The 26,412-nt window shown below is 39.5% G+C and overlaps 1 protein-coding gene across 2 annotated transcripts in view; it reads right to left on the bottom strand.

The window, feature by feature from the left end:
* The window catches only part of ERAP2 (endoplasmic reticulum aminopeptidase 2), a 38,408-nt gene extending 15,197 nt beyond the window's left edge, over positions 1–23,211 (bottom strand). For both annotated transcript variants that reach the window (XR_009007299.1, XM_007197481.2), the window contains exons 1-12: positions 23,168–23,211; positions 22,364–22,414; positions 20,510–21,202; positions 16,845–16,983; positions 13,151–13,285; positions 11,228–11,348; positions 8,951–9,105; positions 5,984–6,097; positions 4,509–4,640; positions 4,143–4,274; positions 1,747–1,815; positions 558–733 (exon numbers count right to left, since the gene is read on the bottom strand). Coding sequence is in view for 1 of the 2 variants with exons in the window: in XM_007197481.2 (XP_007197543.2) it covers positions 558–733; positions 1,747–1,815; positions 4,143–4,274; positions 4,509–4,640; positions 5,984–6,097; positions 8,951–9,105; positions 11,228–11,348; positions 13,151–13,285; positions 16,845–16,983; positions 20,510–21,060 (1,724 nt within the window). In the remaining variant the exon portion in view is untranslated. The remainder of the gene's footprint in view (positions 1–557; positions 734–1,746; positions 1,816–4,142; positions 4,275–4,508; positions 4,641–5,983; positions 6,098–8,950; positions 9,106–11,227; positions 11,349–13,150; positions 13,286–16,844; positions 16,984–20,509; positions 21,203–22,363; positions 22,415–23,167) is intronic.
* Between the last annotated feature and the right edge of the window lie 3,201 nt (positions 23,212–26,412).

Genomic DNA, 26,412 nt, shown 5'->3' with positions numbered 1-26,412 from the left:
CTAATAGATCAGAGGAAGGTGCACAGTGTTGTATATCTTGATTTTAGTAAAGCCTTTAACAAGTTTTCTCAAGAAAGATGGCAGTGTGGGTAATTGGATTTGCTTTTATTATTACCAAGAACATCATGTTTTAAGACATTACATTTATAGTCTCTTACTGCAAAACAAAAGAGAGTGGAAGGTCTTAGCATCTAAGTTATCAAATAAGGAATGTCTTTTCTGATAAGGTGTATAGCTGTCATAACACTTCCTAGGTATGGGCCAGTCACACAATTTATTAGGGCCCAGAAGTCTAGTATACAGTCAGGGTATATTATATTGGAAATATTACCGACGACCTTCTGCAGCAGAACTGAGGTTCTAAAGGTGGCCCCAGGATTACTAAGAATGTGCCGCTCAACAACGCAGTCTGGGCTGATATCAAGGCTAGTTTAGGCCTTCGAGTCCTGTGTAGAAATAGCACCCCATAAAATTGCCAGAGAAGCTGAGAGAAAGCTGATGCGATCACGAACAAACTGAGATGAGGTAAACTAGACTGACAGAAGGAAAGCAGTCACCTTTCCTGCAGGGCCCCCCATCCAGGGTCCTCTTTGAACACCCCGTTCAGGAAGCGCTCCTGCTGCAGTCTGAGCGAACGCCCTTCTCGATTAACCACCACGAGGGGGATTCCTTTCTGCAGAGTCCAGGTAGCCATCATCTGCTTCACCTCCACATTTTCCCGCAGGAAGGCCAGCTGAAATGACAAGTGACTTTGGTAACTCAAGACAGAGGAGAGAAGCCAGAGAGAGATGAGAAACTTCGACCTCCTTGGACGCTGGAAACATGGGTTGGACCGGAAGAGGGGACTCTGGCTGCAATCTCCCAGGGGAGCGATGTGGAAACTAGACCAGGGGCTGCCCCTCCCCACCCCGCCCAGGGCTGCTCTGCAAATTACCTGAAGCAGGGACGTGTGTGGGAGCTTGAGGGTTAACACAGGGCAGGAAAGGTCAAGAGGAAGGGCTTGAGACTGAAGCCTCCCTCCTGCTCCCTTTCAAAACAGAAAAAAAACAAAAAAAACAAAAAAACACTCTCCATTTTATTAACGACAGAATCCAGAGAAGTGGCTTAAGAAGAGATGTCTCTCTTTAGGGAAGCTTTTTAAAAATTCCAATAGAACAATATTATATCAATAGAGGTATATGGAATGGAGAACAAAACCTCTAGCTGTTTAGCTTCTAGTATGTATTGCTGATCGCTGAGTGATGCTGAATCTCCCTTTAGAAACTATAATGGATGGGATTACCACAATGCTTTTTAAAAAGTTTGCCTTTTCTTTTTTCCATGATGACTTTCTTTTCTCTCTCCTCAAATGCTCCAATAACTTCCCAGAAGTAAACAAGAAGACAGGGCCTCAAGAAAGCCGTTCACTCTATTTCCAAACCTAACAGATTTGGCTTGGCATTTTTCAGAGCCTAGAGGATGCCAGTGCAGCAGTAACCACTCAGAAGAATTTTGAGCTGAGATATTTTTAGCTAGCAGCGGGGTTGTGGGAAAGCCGAATTATAACAACAAAAATATAGTAGTAACAGCGTCACTCCCCTAAATGGCCTGAGCATTCCTTCTTCAGGCAGCTTTGTTTCAAGGAAAACTGTGGAGTCTCTATTTCTCTCCAGTTATTTAAAGGGACAGTTGGGCGACTTCACGCACTCACTTTGGGCCAGGTGGTGAGCCAAATCTCTTCTACTCTACAAGTCTCTTTCTACTTACTGTGCTGCTTGTTGTCTTGGAATCGGAATAACAAAATCCACCAGATGCAGAATCACTTTCTAAACAATCCTAAAAAAGAGTAAAAGAGCATTGCCATTTTGGGCACTGATAGTTGGCTGAATATGCATATTAGACATGAATGCAGACATTTATTAGCATAGATCTATGAAAATTTAATTCATCTAAACATGGTAATAAGCATAGCAATTCATTACAGAATACACAAAATTTACTCTTTTTGTTTTATATGTATAACTGATGTTTGACACTATGCTGAGTTAGGTATTCTCAGGAATTTATCGTTTTCCTACCACAGTCTCCTTTTTTTTCTTTTTTTGGCTGTGTTGGGTCTTTTTTGCTGTGCACAGGCTTTCTCTAGTTGCAGCGAGTGGGGGCTACTCTGGGCTTCAGTAGTTGTCGCTCGCGGGTTCTAGAGCGCAGGCTCAGTAGTTGTGGCGCACGGGCTTAGTTGCTCCGTGGCACGTGGGATCTTCCCAGACCAGGGCTGTAACCCGTGTCCCCTGCACTGGCAGGCGGATTCTTAACCACTGAGCCACCAGGTAAGTTGCCCACAGTTTCATTTGGCATCAGAAGGGGGTCAACCAGAATTTAGGACCTTTAGGGGAAGTGTGGATGGGAGACTTCCCTGATAACTAGGAAGAAGCTGTGATGTAATTGAAAGAATGAATACTGGACTTAGAGTCAGAAGACAGATTTTAAGTAATGACTCCATCATTCACTTGGTATATGATCTTGAGCAAATCTCTCCCTTAGCATTAGTTTTCCCATCTGTAAAAATGGGGTAAGAATGCCTACCTTACCTTCTCGAGATGGTTATAAGCATGAAGTGACAAAAATTAACATAAGAGTGCTCACAGTTAACCTAAAAGAATCCTGTAATTATTGCCCAAATATCTCCTTTAATCCCCTTTACACCCACTGCCCACACCAAAGACAGATTCTTCCTTGCTGAAAAAAGCTTGGTTGATGTCTACACACAGAGACACATACACAAGTACACATCATAGCAAAGGAGAGGGAGAAGGAGAGGGGAGAGAAAAGCAATGTAAGGCTTGTTGTTGACAACCTGAGGGAGAATTGTGGAGAAAGAGCATCTGGATCAGCTGCAAGAGGTGATGAAAATGGATAAGGAGCATCTTTATAAGTATTACAAAGGATGGTGTAATTTGATCCCCTTTAGGGTTTTCAAGAAATGGGGGTAAAAGATTTGAGCTACTTTGAAAAAAATTTTAATTACATTTGTCTCTTTGACCACAAACTCACACATAAGTTAAACCTTGAGGGTCCAGACTTAATAAGAGCACAGAAAAATCAAATGAGATAATGCACATGAAGTTTCTTTTTGAACTGTGAAGTGCTATACAATTATTGAACAATATTATTACTGCCCCTGGGACATACGTGCTTATAAAGGAGAGAGGACCTCTTCTATGTACAATGACTTAGGGTTCTTCTACCTGCAGGCACAAGCTCTGCCAGTTCATTACTTCTATAACAAAGTATTGTCCTTGTATTTGAAAATCTAAGAATATTTTAATAATGATTAGAATCATCTGAGTTGACTGCATGTTTTCTCTGTCTTACCTACTATACTACATGAATCCCAATGACAAAGAGACCATATGTTCTTTAATCAATCATTAACTGATTATAGGGTCAATAGAATGCTAAGGGCCTGACATGATTCTTTCTCTTAAGCAAATTTTGTTTATTATTATCATTGTTATTATTGAACCAATGGAAACCAATAAAAGAGAATGTCACTGGATGGAACAGATTCATAAGTGCACTTCTAGGCATTCAGCAGAAAGGCAAACCAATGAGGGCTGGAGCCGTCTATAAGGAGGAGATGAAATCTCAGCTAGATCTCAAAAGATGGACAGCACCTGAATTGTTGGAAAGAAGAGAGAGCACTTCAGGTAGCAAGAGCACTAGAAACAGAGGCATGATGACAGGGATTGAACAGGATTTCTTCCTATGAGGGAGGAGGTGTGTCTCACTCAACAGAGAATACAGGTTGGGAAATACATTTGAGCAAGTAGAGTTCAACCTTAAATTTGGGAAGAGAAGATCAGGTGTTACATGAAGGAATTACAAAGTCATGAAAGATTTGGGAAAAAAGACAAAAGTGTAGGCTCAACCATAAAAGGGAAACCAATGGTCAAATATTGAACCCTTGGGGCTAAACTAGTGTGGCATCTTGGTCTAGTAAGGTGCCAGAGGAAAAAAAGAGGTGCTGCCTGCTTACCCTTGGCAGTGTGGCAAGTGAAATAAACATTTGTTGCCTGACAATGTAACTCTTTATAAACCTTCATAATTAGCTTGTCACTTTTTAGGCTTAACAGCAGTCTACTGTAACTTAACAGAGGACTTACATTTGACAAACTGCTCCACAAATCATCATTCTTAGCATTTCTATAGCTGAACTTCTTTAAGTAGTGAATAATTCCTTTCTTGAATTTCTCCTCACTCAGAAAATCCTTGAGCATATTCAAAATACAAGCTCCCTAAAATACAAACAAAAGCAAAGAAAAAGAAGATAAAGGAAAAGGTAGCATATGTTTTTAAAGGAAGCTTACATTTTATGGAACACGTGTAACGTCTGATAAATGAACAGCAAATAAAATAAAAAGTGAAACAGGTAGCAATAACCTGGCACTAACAACTTAAACTGTTGATGTACTGGCCTCATTATATTTCTCCCCAAAGCAAAGCTTCCACTAATCCACAGCATTTACTACCTTTTCATAGGAAAGAGCATCAAACATTTCCTTTATTTGAGTAGAAGTTTCTGCTTGATTGGAGATAGGACGGGATGAATTTAATGAATCTCTTTTAATTACTTCAAAACACATGTTCAGAAAATCGTCATCCTAAACAGGAGAGAAAGTTTTTTTCAATTTCCATTTGACATTCTCAAAGCAATAGGAAACACGATAGGTTTTATAAGATATTCTCAGAAGTAGAAACACCTTACAAGGTGTTTCTTTCCCCTTATATATTCCCCTTTCACCAATTCTCTATTTTGTAAAGGTATAAATTCGACATTCCCTCAGATACTGCCTGAATGTTTACCATGAGCCAAGCCCTTCGATACAAAAATAAAACTGTTTCCCATTTAGTGAACACGTGCCATGTGCCAGGATCTTACAACCATCATCTGCAATCCTTTCAACACCCTGCAAGGGAGATGCATTATATACATTTTACAAGTGAGAATGTATGAAGCTTTGGGATTAAACCACAGATTTAGCACATAGCAAGTAAGAAGACACTGACTTTGAATCCATGTCTGTCTGTAATTGTACTGGACCAAATGTCTACCTCAAAGAGCTAATTATCCATTACTAACTACCTTGATATGTGCTGTTGGGACCCTCTTGTGTCTATTAAAGAAGACATGTTTGAAGAAATCTTTTCACACATTTTGGGGAAATTAACTAACCCTTTGGAAATTCTGGAGCAGTGTGCCCCCAGTCATGCTCAATTCAGGTTACATGTCAAGAACTCTGCACAGGATCTATAGCCATGGGCATTGTCTTGTCCTATATCATTGTATACGGACAGTGATACTTTCCTCTCACCCCACATACACAGCTGTATATTTGTGCTATTTTCATTCTCTATCCACAAACTTTAGGGTGAGGGATTTATGTTGACTGTTCTCTAAAACCTCCAGTGTCTCATCCAGTTCTATCATCTGTGTTATGTGTCTCCCACCCCATTCATATGCTGAGGCCTTAGCCTCCAGATTGTATTTGGAGATAGTGCCTTAAAAAAGAGGGGACTGAATTAAAATGAGGCCATTAGGGTGGGCCACAATCCATTCTGACTGGTGTAAGAAGAGGAAATTTAAAATCTCAGACACCAGAGATGGGTGAGCACAGAGAAAAGACCATGTGAGGACACAGTGAGAAGGCGGTCATCTGTAAGCCAAGGAGAGAGGCTTCAGAAGAAACCAAACCTGCCGACACCTTGACCTCAGAGTTCTAGCCTCCAGAAACGTGAGAAAATAAATTTCTGTTGTTTAAGCCACCCAGTCTGTGGAATTTTGTCATGGCAGCCCTAGCAAACTAATACAACCTGTTTACACAAAACAAAACACCATAGATTAAAAGACTCAATGCTATGTTCTCTTTGGCATTCTCTAAAAATTTTAGTAGTAAATTAATGATTCCTTAGGGCATACAGTATGACATACAAAATTGTGACTTACAAATTGTAACTCTGGATATGTGACGTTAACAGAGATAAGTTCCATGTATGTTGCAAAACCCTCATTGAGCCAAATATCATTCCACCATTCCATTGTAACCAGGTTGCCAAACCACTAGGAGGAAAAAACTCAATGTTATTAGAAGGTAAACAAATCTAAAAAATTATTAACTATAGCAAAAAATATAATGGGCGGTAACTTCTTTCTTTTAGTAGCTGAGGCCTCTTTTCTATCTTTGCTATCCTTTTCACTCCGCACAGCCCCCTTCTACTGATTTCCCTGCCTTCGCCTCTCTCCACATTTTTGCTTCCTTCACTTCCCTTTCTTTTGTGTTCATATTGTCTCCAACTCCCCAACTTCCATTATATCCTCGCTATATTTCCTAGATATTAGATTTAATATTAAGGAAGAAAATGAGACATTTCATAGGGTACATTTTGCACAATAAGTATAATCTCATCTTGTCATTGACTTATGGTGATGGTCTAAGGGGAAATGTAAGCCAAAATATTTTTGGTGAAGTCACCTTTTTATATTAAGTAGCAGGTACTTAAAAGGATAAGAATTCATTTAGGACTTTCAGATTGTTACACAATATTAGTGATGACCAAATTTACTTGTTGTCCTCTGCCCCAATTTACTTCTAGGGATTAACTTGGCCACTAAGGTGAATAAAAGTCTGAGATTTTAAATATATATATAAATAAAATTAAAAGGATGCAAAAAGATAATCTAAATAGAAATTTACCCTTGACCTATATTTAATCTGTAACACATTTTAAATATTATTATTTTTATGTATTATTATATTTTATCTATTTGGCCTTTGTCATATTAGTGTGTGTCCGGTTTATCTATTTTAGGATTGCAGTCTCCAGAAAGACTGGAAGCTTAAACAATAAGATTCTAAGATTCAGAAGAGCCTTGTTACAGTTACAGAACACAAATCACTAGATCTGTAGCTTCTAGAAGCAGTTCAAGCTCTATACCTTTTCTTACAGCCCTCAGATCATATTGCAAGTGGGCTCCAATCTTCTGAGGGGGTTCTGTGAGAAGGGACAGCGGGTGTTTCCTCAGTTTGAGAAGTGATGAACACAAGAAGTACAAGCTGGTTATGGTCATTTCACCCGTCAGTAAAAGTAGTTTATTCATTCACTCAATAAATATCTATCGAGACTCTACTATGTTCCTGGCTCTATACCATATGTTAGAAAAACAAAGATGTATGTCAGATAGCCACTGCCTCAATACAAATGGTGGAGGTCAACTGGTAGACATATACATGCAACCAAGCATTATTGGCACGATGATCTATGTCTGTACAAGGGACAGAGGAGATTCCAGAAGGAAAAAATCAGTTTTGCTGGGAGAGTGTGTAGAATAACTGGGAAACGATTCATTTCCTTAGTCTTGCAAGTGGTCCTCAGGAATATTGGAAGTGGGGTGTGCTCTAAGCAGATCAGGTAGCAGGAGCAAAAGCACAGAGGAATGATACAACCTCACCTGTTCAGGTAATGGCAGGTAGTCTGGGATGGCTAAAGCTAAAGGTGTCGTTCAGAGATGAGGCTGGAGAGGTGGAGGCGAGCCGGGTCCTCGGGGCCTTGTTTGCCACGCTATGGATCCTTGACTCACCCAGGCATTGAGAGTCTTTGCCAGGGTTTTACACAGAGGAGTGACATAGTCATATGGAGATTAATGGGGAAACAAAATAGTCAAGGCCAGTGGGGCCTGCTGCTTCAGCCCTGAACACTGCGTCCCCATAAAGGAGAAGCTATTAAAGGAAGGCCTTAAGGGAGGATGGAGCCTCAAAAGTAGAGCTCTCTGATTATTTCCCTATGAACACTGGGTAGAAAATTAGGAATACCCAGACTCAGTTAAGTGCTTTAGAGCTTCCAGAGACTAATGATCAAAACCCCTAAGATGGGCCAGAGCGGAGATGCTAAACCAGAGGAAGCTGCTCATATGTTCTCAAAATACAGCGCTGAGCGTGGCTCTTATGTAACTGGGTTCTTAGTTTGTTGCTTAAAAAAAAAACAAACAAAAACAAACAACCCCCCCTTATTATTATTATGGTCATGATAAAGGATAAAGTTAAACATTTAAAAATAAAGGATTTTACCAGCTTCTACAATGGAATGATATTTGCCTACATGGTAAAAGAGAATTTCCAGTGCCTTTAATAATTCACTGCATAATGGGGAATTTTCAGAAATGAAATAGAGTGGAAAAAGTCTCTGATAGCTGTAGAGCTAGTTTTACTGTTTCATATTTGTATGTAATACAGGGTTGATAGATGGGCCTTGGAAATCTTATTCTGTAAGAAATGGTAGCAGTGGTGGTCATTGTCACCATCATTAATAACTAACACTTACTGAGTACCTACTACATGACAGACATAGACACTTATCTGTAATCCTCACAACAGTTTCAAGAAGCAGGAGCTATTATGCACTTAATTTTATAGACGAGGACACTGAAGTTTAGAGAGTTACATAATGTGTCCAGGGTCAGCGGCCCATGGACTTGAAAATACTTCATTATGGCTGAATAATCACAGATTCCAATTGAAAGGAGATTGATTTTGCCCGAGATTGGAATGCCACCGTATTAGAGGGTATAAAGGGAAATATTTTGAATAGAAACCTCTATTTGTAGGGTTTCTAATTCTGTGCTTTATGTATCTGCATGGTCTTCACTTTTCTTTACTAAAAGACATTTGGAGGCTTTGCCTTGAAAGGTTTTAGAGGATATAGTGGCCACTTCTTTTGTGATAAAATTCCTGTACGAGACCCATTTTCTAGAGATTGAACATTCTTCTACTTGACATATTATGTTTGGCTTGATAATCCCTAAGGTCCCCTCTAGAAGTAAAATGACATGATTTTACGTTGATTCAGGAATATTGGTGGTGGTCTGCATAATGCTCTTTTGAACGGATGCTAAGAGAATGTCATGAGTGCCAGGTACCTGGTGTGCTAGTTCATGAGCTATGACTTTGGTGACCCACAGTTTATCAGAAGTAGAAGAGGTCTTGGGATCAAAGAGCAGTGACGTCTCTCTACATGTGACAAGGCCCCAATTTTCCATGGCTCCACTTTCAAAGTCAGGAATGGCAACTAGATCTAAGAAATAAGAACAACCACACTTGATCATTATGGCTTCCACACCAGAAGTGGGATTTGCTTCCTCCTCAAATATGTTATGATCCATTCAGTATATATAAGCAGATTTTCTGAAAACATCAAGAGTGTCTTAACATTGATATGGTGTCTTGTAGTTGCTGAAAATAATCAGTAACCATTATCAAGCAGAATAAAGTCTATCAGTAAAGTTTTGGTTGTAGGTGAAGTAACCTATTGACATTTAACCACTTTTTCCTAAAACTAAACTATGAAAATACTTTGAGTGCATTACTGCTGAGAAAAAAATTCATTTTAAAACTCTCCTATTGTATTTTATATTAGTACTACAGAAAAACTTTGAAAATATGAGTTATCAAATAATTTCTAATATGTCTGGAATTCAACAAAACATATGATGAACTCACTTCTACAAAAAAGAAAAGAAGGGGATTTTAATTTCAGGGGAACACCTTTTAGGAGCATCTCTATAGTCAATATTTCAATCAGTATTTCTAGAGCATACAGCCTGTAAGTGTCCTTCTAAGGCAGTAGAGGAAAAAAGCTGTAGGCATCACTTCTTTCTGACCTCAACTTCCTTTTCAACATTGATATTTTCTCTACTTCTTGACAAAGTCTTAGGGAAAAAAAGTGAAATTTAATCATGTTTAAGCAACTCAGATATAACATAATTTATATCATATCTGTGTGTGAGTATATATATATATATATATATATATATATATATATATATATACCCTCTGCCAATGACTTCATGTAGATTAGAAAACTTCTGGCTAATATTTAATCTTGGACTTCTTTCTGTTTATTCTGCCAGGCCATATTGGAAAAAATACTGCTTTTTGGTTGAAAAGAAAGGTAATTTTTTAAAAGTTTGAAATAAATCAAGTCACTTGGCTTGCAATTACAATATCTGGAATTAGCTTTGGTTAATTCTAGTGGATAAAATCAAATATTTATAATGCAATCAAAAAGTAAACTAGCACTAGTAAAGATTAGTATTCATTAGCACTTCAAATGTGGGAATGACTCCTTTTCTAAATTGCATTGATGATTTTATATTCGTTATATTATTTCCCAAAGCCATTAGAAATGCTTATATCTGTTTTATTTTTTCCTAAGCTGCATGTTTCCTTTCAGTTAGTTTTATTTTAAATACATTCACTTCATATGATCTTCAAGGGTGCATTTTTCAAGAGCAACTTAAGATTGTTGATAGCTGTTATTTGATCTTTCCTTGATTTTTGACAGAGGACAGCAGTGGACTGTGGGTAAACTGATTTAGTATATCCGTACTAAAAGGTGTATAGAACCTGCGCTATAATAATACAGTGAGACTCAGGAACTGTAGCGACAACCCCCTGGAGATGTCTTCTGATGGTCCCTTTTAACTCTCTAAAACTGTATGGAGGTTGGGCAGGAAAGTGGAGGAAGGACATGATAAGGTGTGTGTTCTAAAGTCCCAAAGAAAAAACAATGTTTTGTCATTGTCAGAAACTCTAAAAATTAATCTATATAAGTTATAAAATTTAAGTCATGGTTTTTATATATTCTGCAACATAAAAATCACAATTTTTATTTTTTAAGATAGAAAATTAAAACCAACCAAGATAGACTGTGTGTATTTCCTATATAAAGATCTACGACTACTACATTCAAATGATCTATTTCCTCCAAATCTTTTTTTTTTTTAAGTCTGTGCCACAGTCTTATCTTCCAGCCTCAGACACACAGTAGATAACAGATGGAGGGACAATTTTCAGCTATTTACATAAACCTTCGGCAACTTTTATAAAAGATTGCTAGTCTTGTACAAATATGCTATAGAAGAAAATATATGCTCCAGAAAATTCATCCATTTAAATCTAATATAAAATGCAGATATTTTGATATTAAACCTTATAAAAGAATAGAGAAATGAACCACAGTACTTGGGCTTCTCATAATACTTTATTTTCTACACTCTAGGACCATCTCTGAGGTACAAATTATTGCTTTCTGGGCTAACTGAACATCTTCAGTGCTCATTGAAATCACATACTAAGAGGGACGAAATCAAAGTATGTTCTAAAAATAAAGATGATGATGTGGAATTTGAACCTACCCAGTTTTGCGAGTGGATAGTGGATATCAAAGTAATTTTCGTAAAAGTCCAGCAGCTTCAGTGATGCTTCCAAAGCGTAATGTGTTTGACTCCATTTGTCTGGGGCTGCATGGATGGACACCTGGGGAAGTTGGTGGGAAGAAGTGGTCTTTGAAGGACAGCTCCTTTGCACAACTCCATTCCTAACAGCCCCCACCCAAACAAAGGCATACTGCATTTTTCAAGAAATTATTGAGATACCGTTAAACATGTTGTCAACAGGGGATAAGATGCTCTGTAAAGTATTAAAGCAAGAATCACTCTTGAAAATTATAAACAACCCTTTATTTTCTGTTACAGTACATTCCCTAGGTGCTAATCTGTACGTTTTAAGCTATATAAACCCATCACCTCATGAAAGCCCACTTCAGTTCATCACTATAATGTACTCTAGCACTTGAGAATAAACCTTCCAAAATTATGACCACCAACACAATTCAAATGAAACATAATTCTATGAGGTGGAAAGCCTTCATGAACTTATTGGAACCACCCTCTGTCGTGTTTTCTTTTCTTTTCTTTTTTTTTTTTGATTATTGGGGTTTTTAAAAAATTAAATTAAATTAATTTATTTTTATACAGCAGGTTCTTATTAGTTATCTATTTTATGCATATTAGTGTATATATGTCAATCCCAATCTCCCAATTCATCTCACCATGTTGTGTTTTCTTTAAACTCAAAAATGCCCAGATATGTTCATTGACTCCCTGCAAACTATTAGCTATTAAGTGGAAGAAATAAAGTTAGATTCCAATCTTCTTGGGTTTCAAGTACAGTGTTGCTCTCATTTCATAATCTGCTTTCGTGCTCTGAGTTAACTGAAGTTCCTCAGAAATTTTATAAGAAGGATATGTTAGTGACCACAGTGGCGTACCAGGCACTGTGCTAAATGCACCCATGTAAAATCTAATTTAATGCTCTCAATCACCTCATGAAATAGGTGCTATTGTCTTCATTTTACAGATGAAGCAATGGAAACACATGGAGATTAAGTAACTTGCTTCAAGCCCCCCGTATAGAAAACTGTAGAGCTGGGATGTGAATCCAAGGAAGCTGACAGGACCCTGTCCTCTGAAGTAAAGTGCCATCTGACCTCTCACACATCTATGTCTCTGCACATATATGTATGTGCAGAGATGTATGTAGACACATTGCTGATAACATGTATCTACATATCCAAAGGTATAATATGTATGGAAATTGTAATAGCCATTTTATTGCTATTTTTCATAAGCATTATTTTATGTTTCTTTGAATATGTTTTTATGTCTATAACTTGGTTCCTCAGGGTAAGGAGTTCTTTTTTATTTTTCATATCTTCACTGATAGTCACAAAACTTTATAATTATTGGGTACTGTAAATTTTTGTAAACAATGAACGCTCTAAAAATTATGAAGACCTCCTTTCACTGAGGAAATAAAGTTATAGAAAACAATTGGAAACAATGTAAGTGTCCTAGAATAAGATGCTGATTAAAAAATCCTTATGGTACCTCTATGTAGTAGAGTACAATACTATTAATTATTAATATTATAGAAATATTTAATGGCATTTAATTTTTATGGCATATTATGGTGAGCTAAAACAATCATATAAGATTTTGTAAAAAGTATATATAGTTATATACAGTATATACTGTTACTATATACACTCATATACTGACAGACTGATAAAAAATACTTGGAAGGCTGACACAAATATTACCAGTAATTATATCTTGGTGATGGGATTGTGGGTAACTTATTTTATTTTTTATCTATCTCTATTTTTGTAAATAAGCATGATACTTTGATAATAAGGAAAATAACCTTAAAATAAAGAAAAGCTCATTGCCTTCAGGACATTATTCTGCACTGTGTATGAAATGAGAACCCAAACTCACCTTGACCCCTGACGAGGCTGTGCCACTCACAGAGTTGAAATCACAAACTATGTAGGCTACAAGGTACGTACTCATTTTTACAGTAGTTTCAAAATGATCTTCCAAGAGGCCTCCTTCAAGTTCAATTGTCTTAACCTACAGGAAGCGAAAGAATCAGTATTTGAAAACTGGAGTATTTTACAAGAATGCCTACGACGTAGGCTACGTAAGCTAGGGGAAAGCTTGATGTTCCGAAGGACATGTGATGCCCTTATAGGAGATCAGTGGACCCTTCACAACATTCTGTGTCTTCACCTCCCTCTATTTCTATTATCTCTAGACTTCCTCGAAGACACAATGTACTACTTTTGGGATGTCAAAATGATATCTATTTTGTTGCTTGAAAGCATAAAAATATCTTAGATGCTTCTGCTTTCTTGAGATGCAATAATCTCCAATACTGGCATCAGTTCAAGATTTGTACTTCTAAGCAAAAATGCCAGAGAAGAGTCCCTTTCCCTTTGTTATATAATAAATAAATCTCTGTTGCAGAAGGAAATGGGAAGCAAAACTGTGCTAGATGTTTTGCATTATCTTTTAATTCTCCTATTATTTGTGTATGAGGTAGGTGTTATTTCACAGGTGAAGAAACAGTCTCAGAAATGTTAACTGAATTGCCCAAGATCACACGGCTAGTTCCACAGCAGGACCAAGATGTATATGTGATCGTGTGACTCTAAAGCCATTGCTCATTCTTTCACTCGCTGTGTGACAGCTTGAGTCATAGTCTTATTTTATCTTCACTCCATTGATTCAGCAATGAAAGCGGTCAGGCCAAGGAGATCATTAGTGATTTGAGCTTCTGCCTATCTACTGAGGAAGTAAAGAGTTTTAAGCCTATAGACTGGTCAGCCGCATCCATCAAATTCACTGAGTAATTACTGAATTCTATCTTTATTTGCCCTGGATAGCTTGTCCCAGAGATGGTCTTCACCACGGTATGATGCCCCTAAATTCTGAATGGACACAGATCCAGTCATCTGAAAATACTACTTTCTTCAAATTGAAAACAATTCTTAGACTGGCTTGTCCCTCACCCTCTCCAACCTCCTTTTAAGGCATCTGGTTTGTGGCAGTGCTAACCATGGACTATTGAGCATATTTTATGTGTTTGTATAAGATTGCAGTTTGCTTTGGCGAGAAAAAATAGCTTGAAGTATTATCATAAACTGCCTTGCCTACGTCAATGACAAATGTGTGTGCTATTAAATTCTACAGAATTTGATTTTACAGAATTCTATCAAAAACTCAATTCCTAAGTTTCAATAAAGCAGGAAACACTGACCAAATACTCTAGGAAAGGTGGCAGCATGCATAGGGCTGTAAGTTTTACCTCTGTCCAGCAAGTTAATTTTGTCCAACAATAATCTTTTTTAGGGGTCTGATTCAACCAGAGTTCTATGGGTACATACTCCTAGCAGATGAGAGGGTTATGGTAGGAGCTGGGGAGGGGACGTTATGACTGTGGTCCTCTGACCAAACTCAGCAGCAAGACCCTTTAGTCAAGTGTGTAGATGGGTGAGGGGAGGAAGGGGAAAGGTTGTGGAACTGTGGGGAAACGAGTCTGTGACACTGGATAGCTGGTGGCAGAGACAGGAGACAGGTGGGCATTCCCTCTGATTTCTCCCCTCCCCCCCAGATGAAGACATAGTCCACGGAGGCTGAGTTTTGTTCGGGAACCTGGAGTGACCCATGTTGATCAACATTGCCTTAAATGGAAGTATTTGGGCTGTTAGTGTAAGTCCTTCCAGGATGGTGATGTAAGCTCTAAGTATAAAACACTTGTTGCTAGAGAAGGATTTAGCTGTCTTCTCAATTTTGGCAGGATTCTACTTGCACAGCAAGTGTCACCAGCAGGTGTGTGTTCCCTTAAGGAATGAAGGGGACAAAGACATGCCCAGAATATATGCTGCCTCTACTAGTGCTTGGCTGACCACCTCACTTCCTAGTGTTCTTAACTTGTATTCCTACATTCTTAACTAAACAAATTGAGAACTTAGTATGTGTTGCTTCTTCTCACCAGTCCGTAACCCATCTTAAGCACTGCAGTTATTATCCAAAGAGTATGATTGTAGCATTACTTCCATTCTCCTTTTTTTGGATCACCATGAAAGCCTGGGTTGGGCATGTCAATGAGAAGCAGAAACTTAAGCCAATATTTGCTGAAAAAGGCATGATCCAGAGAACTGGCCCAGTCAACTGAGGCAATACAAAGTTCAAGGATTATATGAAATATTTTCAAAGTTTTCACTTATTTTTCCTAAATATGAGAAGTTACTGAAGGTTTCTAAAGATAGAAAACTGAAATTCTAATATAACGAACTGACAATTTATGTTTGCATTACATTTTAATTAAAAGGCATTACTAACTGTATTTTTACTTTATCCTCCATGATTATTCATGTGAAGAATTCTGTTAATAAAAAGCTGCCAGGAAAGAGACTGAACTACCCTTAAATGAACATTCGGTTCATAGAAAGAAGACTTGGAGCTAAGTAGCAAATCCTTTTTACCTGAAAATGAATAGGCAAATTAAATTGCTGTCTGTATGATCATGGAAAACTGTGGGATATATGTCATGTGGAGTTGTCACTTTTCCCCTTGATCTGCTCTGCAAGTATTTCAAAGCAAACACTTTTCTAGCATGAAACAGAAATCTGGGGGAAATTCAGCTTCTAGCTTATGGGCTCATTTCCCCCCTTCATCCATAGAGGACAGTCACCGTGGAGGGCAGAGAGGAAAATAGGGTGGAGTCACTGGCTGGGTTATGATGATCTGGCTGCTTTCTGAGCTCATCCTGCTGAAGCACTGCCAGGAGAGCCTCTATTTTTATCCTACTTTCTAAGTGGCAATGGGGAAATATTTTATATTTCGTTCAACAGCTCAAAAGGCAAGCATATCATTAGTGAGGAAATATCAAATGAGGCTCAGTGTCTACTGTGTCATTCAGAGTCTCTGCATTCTGAGTATAAATATGACTCAAAAAAAAAAATAAATAAATAAATATGACTCAAATAAAAGTGTTCAGAGGTCTCTCTCAATTAAAAAAGTTTATAACTATGATATATGATTTTCATAAATAATTTTAAGCACTACTCGTGGAACTTAAAAAAAAAATTTCGACGTTATATCACAGACTACTAGATCAGAATTTCCAGGATGGGGCCCAGGCAAGCTTCTCTAGATCCTTACCACTCCAAATGTGGTCTCTGGACCAGCAGCAGTGGTATCACCTGGGAGCTTGTTAGAAAGTCAGAATTTTGAGCTTTACCTTAAGAATGACTGAATCAGAATCTGAATTTTAACAAGATCCTCAGACAACTCATCTGAAAATTAAAGTTTGAGAAGTGCTGTTCTGGGTGATTCTGAATGTCATCGCTAGCCAAGTAACACTGATTTAAAAGAACTCTGCTTCCATATAAACACTAGTAAAATATAAATCACTTTATTTAAAAAATAAAGCTTCTTGTGAAACAATGCTCAAACAGAATGATGTTAAAATCTAGATGGATTGGGGTAATGTAATATGTAGATGGATCAAAAACAAATTAATGGCTTAAGTCCTGAAAACAAAAAAAATATTAAAACACAACAAAACAAAGACCAAAGTTCATTTTGAGAACAATTCCCCAAAGTTTCTAAAATTGGCAAATACCTTTGGCATGTTGGATAGGGCAATGTGTCTGCTCTCTCTTCTTATCTTGATTGAAAAGTTGGCTTTGAACAGTGGTTCATCAAAGCAAGGGAAAGCCATTCGTGCCTGGGTTGGCTCAAAATCCGTTACTGCAATTGTTCTGTGAAAAGAAGTACATTCCAGAAAGAATACACAAGTGAAATTAAAACAAAAAAAGAAAGAAAGAAAGAAAGAAATGAATTTGTACCTTCAGGACACAGCTTATCAAATCTGGAGGTGATATGTTTGATTTCTCAAACTATAACCTTAGAGAATCCAGAATCTATTTTTGAAGAAAATGAGGGTAAAATTTTGTTTAGTAGCTGCCAATCATGACTAATGCATGGTGCTGGGCACTCTATTTACATGATCACCTTCATACTCATAGCAGAGAAGGATATTGAGGCTCAGAGAATTTGAGTGACCTTACCAGGACCCTGAGCTAGTAAATTTGCTGAGATAGTCATGTCCAATTTGACTTCAAAATTGACTAGGAAATTAATAGTTTAGTGTCATCACTAAACCTGAGTGGGCCCCAATCAGACATTTGAATACCTGTGAGATGAGTGATGCCTTAGGTTGTGTTCCCAGGAAGCAGATCCTGATTTATAAGAACATGCTGCCAAGAGAAACAGGTAAAGGAGGGAGGGAAGCAGGACAGGGAAGAGGAAGAAGTCAGGCCAGGTGCCAGCTTCAGCTTCATCCCTGGGGAGCTCTGGAGTGGAAACTACACCTTCAAGTTTTCCCCTACTGGAGGCAAGGAGCTGGGCTTTCATATTCTGTATCGTCAGTGGCTAAGGGTCTTCCTGGGGGACCCAAGCTTCCCCCCAGACACGTCTAGCTCTCTCTGCTTGCCGGCAAAGCAGGTCCAGCCTTCAGACTATAACAGGTAGATAGATACTCTTGACAAATCTCTATACCCCATCACCTTGATAATGCTTGAAATGGTATAATTACAGATTTAGTCTTTGGGCTTTAAAGATTTAATTAAGCAGCAACTCTGGACAGCATATTTTGATTGAAGAAGGAGAGCAGAATAGAAAAGCTCAAGGGACAGATAAAGGGTGAGAAGGGCCAGGAGGAGGAAAAAGAGGGCCTGTCACGATAATTCTGCCTCAGTCTACTGTATTTCTGTAATAAAGACTGGAAAAGTGAGACTGGGGAGCCAAATGATTTGGTTGGGGCCTCGGTGTTACTTGGATTCAGTAACAGGTCCTACAAAAGTAAAGGAATCCCAAGTACCTGGAATAATTTTTACTAATGTGAAATTTTGATTATAGTAAGTCTTACAATGGAAAAGCCAAAACTTTAAGATCTTTTTTGCTATTTACACAATTTTAGTGCTGCATGCAAAGTAGTGACTTCCTGCTTCTCAAAGAATTATTGTTGACTGAATTATTTTTGTATTTTAAGTTAAGTTGTATGTCTATGCGTGTGGGTGTGTATTGTGTGTGTGTGTGTATGAAAAAAAGAGAGAGAGGTAATAAAATTCTGTTGACACTGTCCTGCAAATCATCCTACATGCTAAGACCTACTAGGTGACTGAGTATGAAGAGGGCTGACTAATTAATCGTAAGAGGAGTCAGAAATAGCCTGCAGTTAACTATGGGAGGCATGTTACTTTCCAAGCTTCTACTCTAAAAAAATCCCCCCTCTGGTCTCCCTCATCTCCCCAAATTATATCCTTAAAATGTATTTCTTTTAGGTGGAGGTTTTGTCACTTGAAAAAAATGAAATAAACCATCACTGGTCACATGGTACCTCAGCGAGAAGTTGAGGTTTCCTATCCAATACTGTGCTGGACCTGAGAACAGGCCTCTGAGAATTGAGGCTGCAACGAGGGGAAGCATCCCCAAGGGAAGGGGAGGTGGGCCTGGGGAAGGGCGGTCCTCAGCGGACTGCTGGGGGCTGTGGGGTGGGCATGTGAGCTGCAGAGGGCAGTGAGCACCTGAAGTGGGGAAGGGGAGGTAGGCAGCAGACACTGCGGGGCTAAAGTCGCCTACCAATATCCACTCTCCTTCTTCAGTTCCAGTAGAATCCTGATTTTGTTCAGGAAGGCAATGTGTCTGATGAAAAAATCACTTCTCTAGATTCTCTTGCAACTTGGTGGGCACATGACTCGTTCTGGCCTAGTTGAAGTCATTGGGTGAGAAAGCTTGGTAAAAGGAGTCAGACTCAGCTGGAATGTTTCTTTTTGCATTTTTCTCTCCCCCATTTCCCCCTTTTCCTGCCTGGAATGTGGACTTGATGCCTAGAAGTGCAGAAATCATTTTGTATTAGGAGGAAAGTCATATGCCAAGGATGGCTGAGCAGAAAGATACGAGGAGCCTGGGTCTTGGATAATATTGGTAAACACTGTAGCAAACCTGGGATGCCCTACTTCTGGATTTCTTGCTGCATGAGAAAAACAAGTGTGTGGCAAAGCCATTGTATTTGGGGTTTCTCAAACTGGCAATTGAATGCAACTGATAAAATGTAGGAGAGCACTGAGACCAGGCTCCTCTCCCCTCTGAGATGGACCCTGGCCCTGGACAGCCAAATCATCCCCTCTATGAAGCATCCTTGGTTCCTCTCTTTCTCTTGCCTTACATAGTCAATGTCAGCAAATTCTGTCTGTTTTACACTTGAAAACAAACACCAAGTTCAATCACTTCACTCCATAAGCAGCACCACTAGCCTGGCCCAAGCCAACATCCTTTCTGGCCTGAACAATTGCAATGACCTCCTAAAAGACTAATCTGCTTCTACTTTTTCCTCTCTATAATGTACCATCAACATATACTTGATCTTTATAAAGCATACATCACATCAGAACTTTCCAATGACTTCCCATGGCCCCTGAGTAAAAGCCTAAAACAAGAGGCTCTAAGTCTCTCTCTACATGATCTGACCCCTCTCTACTCTACTTCTCTCCCTCTCTCATTGTCCTTCGTCTCTCAATCATTCCCGCCTTACAGACTTTGCACTTGCTGATGCCTTTGCTGGGAACACTGTGCCCTTAGATGTCCTCATGAAAGTTCAGGTCTCAGTTTAAATGCACTTCCTCCTCACCAAGAACTTCCCTGACCACTCAGCTAAATTATTCCCAATCCCTAGTCTATATCTCACCACTATACATTCAGTGCCTAGAACGGTGCCTGGCACATAGCATGGGCTCAATAAACATGAGCTGATCAAATAGACCATATTTCTCAGTTCTCCAAACTGACTTGTTTCTGCCTTCTGGATTTGTCATGCTGTTTCCTGGGCAATGTACATGCTCTCATTTCCTCTCTCCCAACCCAAATCTTACATACATTTCCTTTTGGTCTCAGATCAAGTCTAACCTCCTTTGAGAAGCCTTCCATATTTCAGCTCTCTCTGCACTGACCATCCTTTCCCCTAGGAGATAAACATGTCAGTCTTGTCATAGTCATATATTGGCCTTTCCTCCTGGTTATTCTCTCTCTAGCCACTTATGCCTCTGCATCCTGTGTTCCCATCTTTATTGTGATTTCCTTTAGGAATGGCAGAGCTTCTCCTTTTGAGTTTCCCCACAGTTTTTGGGGCTTTTCATAAATGACTACTGAAGCATGCTCCTGGCAAAGAGACATAACCCATAAGGAAAGTATCACAAAAGACTGTAAACAACTGGAGCTACATCTTACCTTGTTTCACCACCAAGAGTTCTGTATGTGCTTTTATAAAAGCCTTCAAAACCATCAGCTAGCTTGGCCTGGAAGTCAATAGCCACAGAATATCTCAGGTCAGCCATAAGTTTCTCTGGAACCAGCAGTGCAATTTGTTCATGAGCAGGATAACTCAAAACAGTTAGCTTTTCCCCTGGTTTCCTGTATCTCAAATCTTCCTCTGACTGAAGAGTAGCATTCATGATTTCAAGATCTTTACTGTGCAAGATGATGAATTGGGTGGCATCTCGAACCAAGACTTCGATCTTCTCAGATGCAACAAAGTCCAGGGAGGTGAGATTTGGGTGGACAAAAAGGTCATAGTGGAGGGGAATGACCATGGTGGGGAGCCTTAGCTCACACCAAGGAAATATTTCCCCGTTGGTGGCTACTGGGAAAGCCCCACGGTCCTTATTGAACGGATCAATAGATGAACTTGTGAACTGAGAACAAATACATATTTGGATGACTGCTGAGCAGTAAAATCCTATGTAAATATTAAATATTAGTTTTCTGCGTGAATTAGCCATTACAGCAGAATGGAATACTAAATCTATTCTCTAGAAGACAAGTTAATATCCAGGCTAAATCTCATAGTTCTCCATAGCACCGTGTTGGCTCCAGTTATGTCACTCAGGATCTGAACAATATGTTTCAATAAATGGACTTAACCTAGAAAGAAAATTAAAAAAACATTTATAGCATGAAGAAAAAGATTTCAATTTATAAATATAACTTGAAAAATAGATGGGCATATGTGAATTGGACCAAATATCCACAAAATAAAGTAGAAATTGTTATCATTTGGGTATTATAAATAAAATTTTTTTAGAGCTCAATTGAAGGGACTCTGCCTTAAAATTACATCTATGGAATCCCCTCTGCATTCTGTGCAATGGGCAGAAGGTAGGTGTGTAAATTCATTGCATGTTGAGCATTTTTAACATTTGGTTACATCATTTTAAGAGTGTGTCTGGATACCTGGACGTAAACTGCACAGGTGTCTCTATTTTGTCTTAATAAGTCATGAAGAATGCTCAATATTCTTTGGATACCAGATATTACTATTATCAATGGCCTTGAACTTCACCTCTTTCTATAAATAACATTAGCTGAATGGCCCAATTCTATGGTTGCTGGTATAAAGGATGCTGGTCAAGCTAAGTGTTTACCCTCAGTTTATTTCCAATATATCAAAAGCCATGGAAATAAAATTTCATTTATAATATTCAAACAGAGTATTTTTAAAAGTTGCTTTGGTCTTCCTCATCTCAGGCTACCTTTGAAAACACAAATCAAACTGAACTCACTGCCTCTGTAAATAAAACTAAGACAATCTCTTCTTGTTAGAAGGGTAGCACTACAAAACATAAAATAAGGACAAACAATATATGTGGTTAATTTAGGTATTCAGTTCTGACACCCACCCTGTCACCTGCCTCTATTTACCTTCTCCCTGCTTCAACTTAAACCCATGAATGGTTTCCTTTCCTTTTCTTTTTTATCATTAACACATTCTTTTGAATTAATTGTCTAAACAGTTACTTCAATTTTCCAATTTGCAATATTAACGCAGATAAACAAATATTGTTAAAGAAACAAAGAAAAAGAAGAAAATAATGGTTAAATAACAACACTCCTCCCCTCTTTTTAGACAAGTATTAAATTATTGCTACCAAATCCCAATGTTCCAAGGGCCTCTGATATATCAAACCATAATTGGTCTATTAGCTTGAATTTCTGATGGTTTGAAAAATGAAATTACTGATTTGTTAGGTCCTGGGCTTGGGAATCAGAGTGCCTGTGTCCCAACTCTAGCTCCATCGTACTTACCTGAACGATCTTGGGCAAATTTTCTGATTTTTTGAGCATCAGTTTCCTCGCCTATAAGAGAGGGTAATGGTTGACACTAACATTGAGAGGATTAAGTGTAATAATTCATGTGAAGAATATAGCACAGCACAGCAACTAGCATGCAGGAAGCATGTAATGAATGTTTAACATTAAATTTTTATTGTGGTTACTATAACTCACATTCTCTGGCCTAAATTATGGCGCTTTGCCCCCCACGTGTAGCAGACACACCCAAAGGAAGTTATATTTTTTTGGTAAGAGAGGAGAAAAAGGCCTTGATATTTACTCATGTAGTCTTTAACTTTAGAACTGATAAGAACTTTAAAGGCCAGCTAGTACAAGTCCTTAGGGTCCAGATAAAGAAACCGAGGGTGAGTGACTCTCCCAAAATCACATAGGAAGTTTGAAGGAGACTCGGGACTAAAATACAGTTCTTTGACCCTTTGTCTAATGGGTTTTCCATTATACTGTGCTTTAGTGCTTTGAACAAAACATCCGGAGATTGAAGATATAAGAACTGCAACAAACATTTGGGAAAAGCTAAGAGAATCTCCAAAAGAGAGTGAGTCAGTTAAACAGATTCTTAAATAAAATCCTATCCTTAACTGCACTGCACAAACTTTCCAATACCGTAGTGCCAGATTCACCCACCTTCCCCAGATCCCCACCTTAGGCTGCAAGAGCTCCTCAAGACAGAAGTTTTATACCTTCAGTTCAGGTCATTATTCTCACTGAAAAAATAATGATTTTAAGACAAAATCAAGAGAAATGTTGATGTGTTACCTTAATCAGGCTGTTGCAGATTTGAATGGAGGGGAATTTCTTTTTGCTTTCACTTTCTATTAGGGTATGATTCAGAACTTTGCATAACTGAAATTAACAAGCAGCTTCAGAGTAAAAGTCACACCCTGGCAAGGCCAGGTAGGACTCCAGCGATCCCAGTGACTGCCACTCCTGCTGTTTTATCCTCCCCACCCCCGTGTCCCCAGGTGAAGCCTTCATAACCTAGTTTTTTTGTTTTGTTTTGTTTTTTAATGCTGAGTTATTTTAAGACATGATCTTGAATTCCTCACTGTGCTGTGTTCATATTACCGTGAAATATGACCTCTGTCCATCCACCTGGAAAAGGTAACTCCCAGCCAGCTTCTATGGCCTTTAACAGAGACGATATATACCCCTTTCCTATGTCTATAACCTCCTGCCTCCTGGGCATAAAGGAGCTATTGCCCACCTTGATGTCTCTCCATCTTTCTTGGGCCTCCTTTTCCTCACCATCCTGGATACGGGCCTTCCACAAAGATAAAACCTCTGTTCTCTGCTCTTTTCCCACTTTACTCTTTCCCTCGGAGAATATGTTCAAGCGCAGAGATTTCTTATTTTCCCTCACCCATCCCACATTTCCCTCTCCTGATCTCTCCTTCCAGGTTTCTGCTGCTGCAGTTCCAACAGGCTGATAGACTGTCTTCATGTGGATGTTCTGCTAACAGCTCAAGCAATGTCTTCGTCCCCAGATCAGAGCCTTTTGCTTTAACTTCATCTGCTTCGAGCCTTCCTCCACTGTCTATGATTCGACTATATCGCTATTTTGATTCTGCTCCACTCCAGTTTGTTACCAAGTTCTCTTGATTCTTCCTTTTTAAATCTCTTTTTATCCAGCTTAAAAAAATTTTTTCCCACAGTCATTAAAACAGTCCAGGTTCTCATCACTCCTCACATCAGCCTTCAAACAAGTTTTGCTGCTTCTCAAGATGTGTCCTTGCAGTCCTCTTGTACGATGCCTTCCAGCAGATTAATTATTTCAGCCACTGCTTGAGCATGCCACCCCCTGCTCCATACCTTTCCATGGTTTCCCCCTGTTTAGACAGAGAGGCAGTTCCCCATATGGAGACCGTGCGAGGCCTACTGACAGCCTAAAGTCCACATGACCTCTTTCAAGGCCTGTCTGATGTTTTGTTTAGATCCTAGTGCATTAAAGGGCCACGCTGGCACGCAAGTGTTGTTCTCCAGTGAAGTATAATGAGCTTGGTTCCTACCGTCTTCAGGCCTCCTTCACACACTGGTTTTCATGCCTTGTCCTGCTGTGCATCTCTGTTTGCAACCTGTGTTTGGTTCAACAGTCAAATGCTGCCGTGATTAGATCCTAGTTAGCTCTTGAGCCTCCATTTCTTTTCTCTTGTTATATTTTATCATTTCAACCTGGATGAAAAACTTGATAAAGTAGAAGGAGCAAAACCAAGGAGGTAGCCTATACCTAGGGCCAGAGGCACAGGCCTGTATAGAGTCCCTCGGAGTGGCATTTCCTATAGTTAAAGGGGTACAATGGGTGGGATGGACGGAAACAGGTGACTGGGGAAAAGGGGACAAAAAAGAGGAGGCACCATGGGCCAGTTCTTGGAAATCGAATTCTGCAGCGGGGGAGGGGAGGGGTGAAGGAGGTATAGGAAGCTGGGGGTAGTTCTGTGACATTGTCACAAGCCCCAGCCCAGTTGTGTGTGTCTGTGTGTGCTCAGAACTCTCCCCGACCCATGAGAACAGAAGTGATGACAGAGAATGAAGAAAGGGGGCCATCAGACTGAGCTACTGAGTCCCAGAAGAGGAATCTGAGTAGGGTTTAGGTGACTTCATAGTTTATTGTTTAAAACTATCTCTCGCCAAAAGGGGTTTCTAACCTTTTTTTTTCTTTTAAAGTTGAATTCATACTGTATTTTCAGTTTTTTTTTTTTTACTTTTGGGTTTATTTATTTATTTATTTTTGGCTGTGTTGGGTCTTCGTTTCTGTGCGAGGGCTTTCTCTAGTTGCAGCAAGTGGGGGCCACTCCTCATGGCGATGCGCGGGCCTCTCACCATCGCGGCCTCTCCTGTTGCGGAGCACAGGCTCCAGACGCGCAGGCTCAGTAATTGTGGCTCACGGGCCCAGCCGCTCCGCGGCACGTGGGATCCTCCCAGACCAGGGCTCGAACCCGTGTTCCCCTGCAGTGGCAGGCAGACCCTCAACCACTGCGCCACCAGGGAAGCCCCATCTAACCTTTTTATTTCCTGTTAAGAGAATAAGCTTTGGGATGCTTGTTGCTTAGGGAATTCACATGTCACTTCACCTGGTCTTCTGATCTGCCTCTTGCTCAGAGACTCTCCTTATTGACTCTATCTAAAAGGAGTAGCACTCCCCCCTCAATCCACCCCTGCCGCCACCCAGTGTCTATCCCCTTAGCCTGCTTTTTTTTCTTAGCTTTTATCAATTCCTGAGAGTAAACTATGTATTGATTTATTTGTTTGTTTTATGTCTCCCCATTAGAACATAAGTTCCTTGCAGGCAGGGAGTTTGTCTGCTTTGCTTGCCTCTTTTTTTCTTTTTTTATAAATTTATTTTATTTATTTATTTATTTTTGGCTGCGTTGGGTCTTTGTTGCTGCGCGTGGGCTTTCTCTAGTTGCGGCGAGCGGGGGCTACTCTTTGTTGTGGTGTGCGGGCTTCTCATTGTGGTGGCTTCTCTTGTTGCGGAGCACAGGCTCTAGGCACACAGGCTGCAGTAGTTGTGGCATGCGGGCTCAGTAGTTGTAGCTCATGGGCTTAGTTGCTCTGCGGCATGTGGGATCTTCCCGGACCAGGGCTTGAACCCGTGTCCTCTGCATTGGCAGGCAGATTCTCAGCCACTGTGCCACCAGGGAAGCCTGCTTTGCTTGCCTCCTAACACCCAGAGCCTAGAGCAGAGGCTGGTATATGAGACCCTCAATAAATATCTGCTGAACAAGTGAATGCATTTTCAGTATTTTTTGTTTTTTCTTTTTTTTTTTCTTTTCAGATTGCCCTTCGCTTGCTACATGCTTCAGGCAAAGCAGGGAACTTTCCATTTCTGGATGAGCCCAGGGTTCCCTCACCTTTACTGAGGCTGCCACTCTGTGTGCCGTACATCTCTCTCAGTGTCCCCTGTGTAAACTTCTTATTGCAAGGCAAGTGCCTCCTCTAGGAAGCCCCCTTGGAAGTGACACATGCTTCCTTTCCCGTCCTAACTGCAGGCACTTGTTTAGTCA

Source organism: Balaenoptera acutorostrata, chromosome 2 (assembly GCF_949987535.1).
Source record: "Balaenoptera acutorostrata chromosome 2, mBalAcu1.1, whole genome shotgun sequence".
Classification (NCBI taxonomy): domain Eukaryota; kingdom Metazoa; phylum Chordata; class Mammalia; order Artiodactyla; family Balaenopteridae; genus Balaenoptera; species Balaenoptera acutorostrata.
The sequence above is the reverse complement of the archived record's forward strand: the minus strand, read 5'-3'. Positions and strand labels throughout refer to the sequence as shown.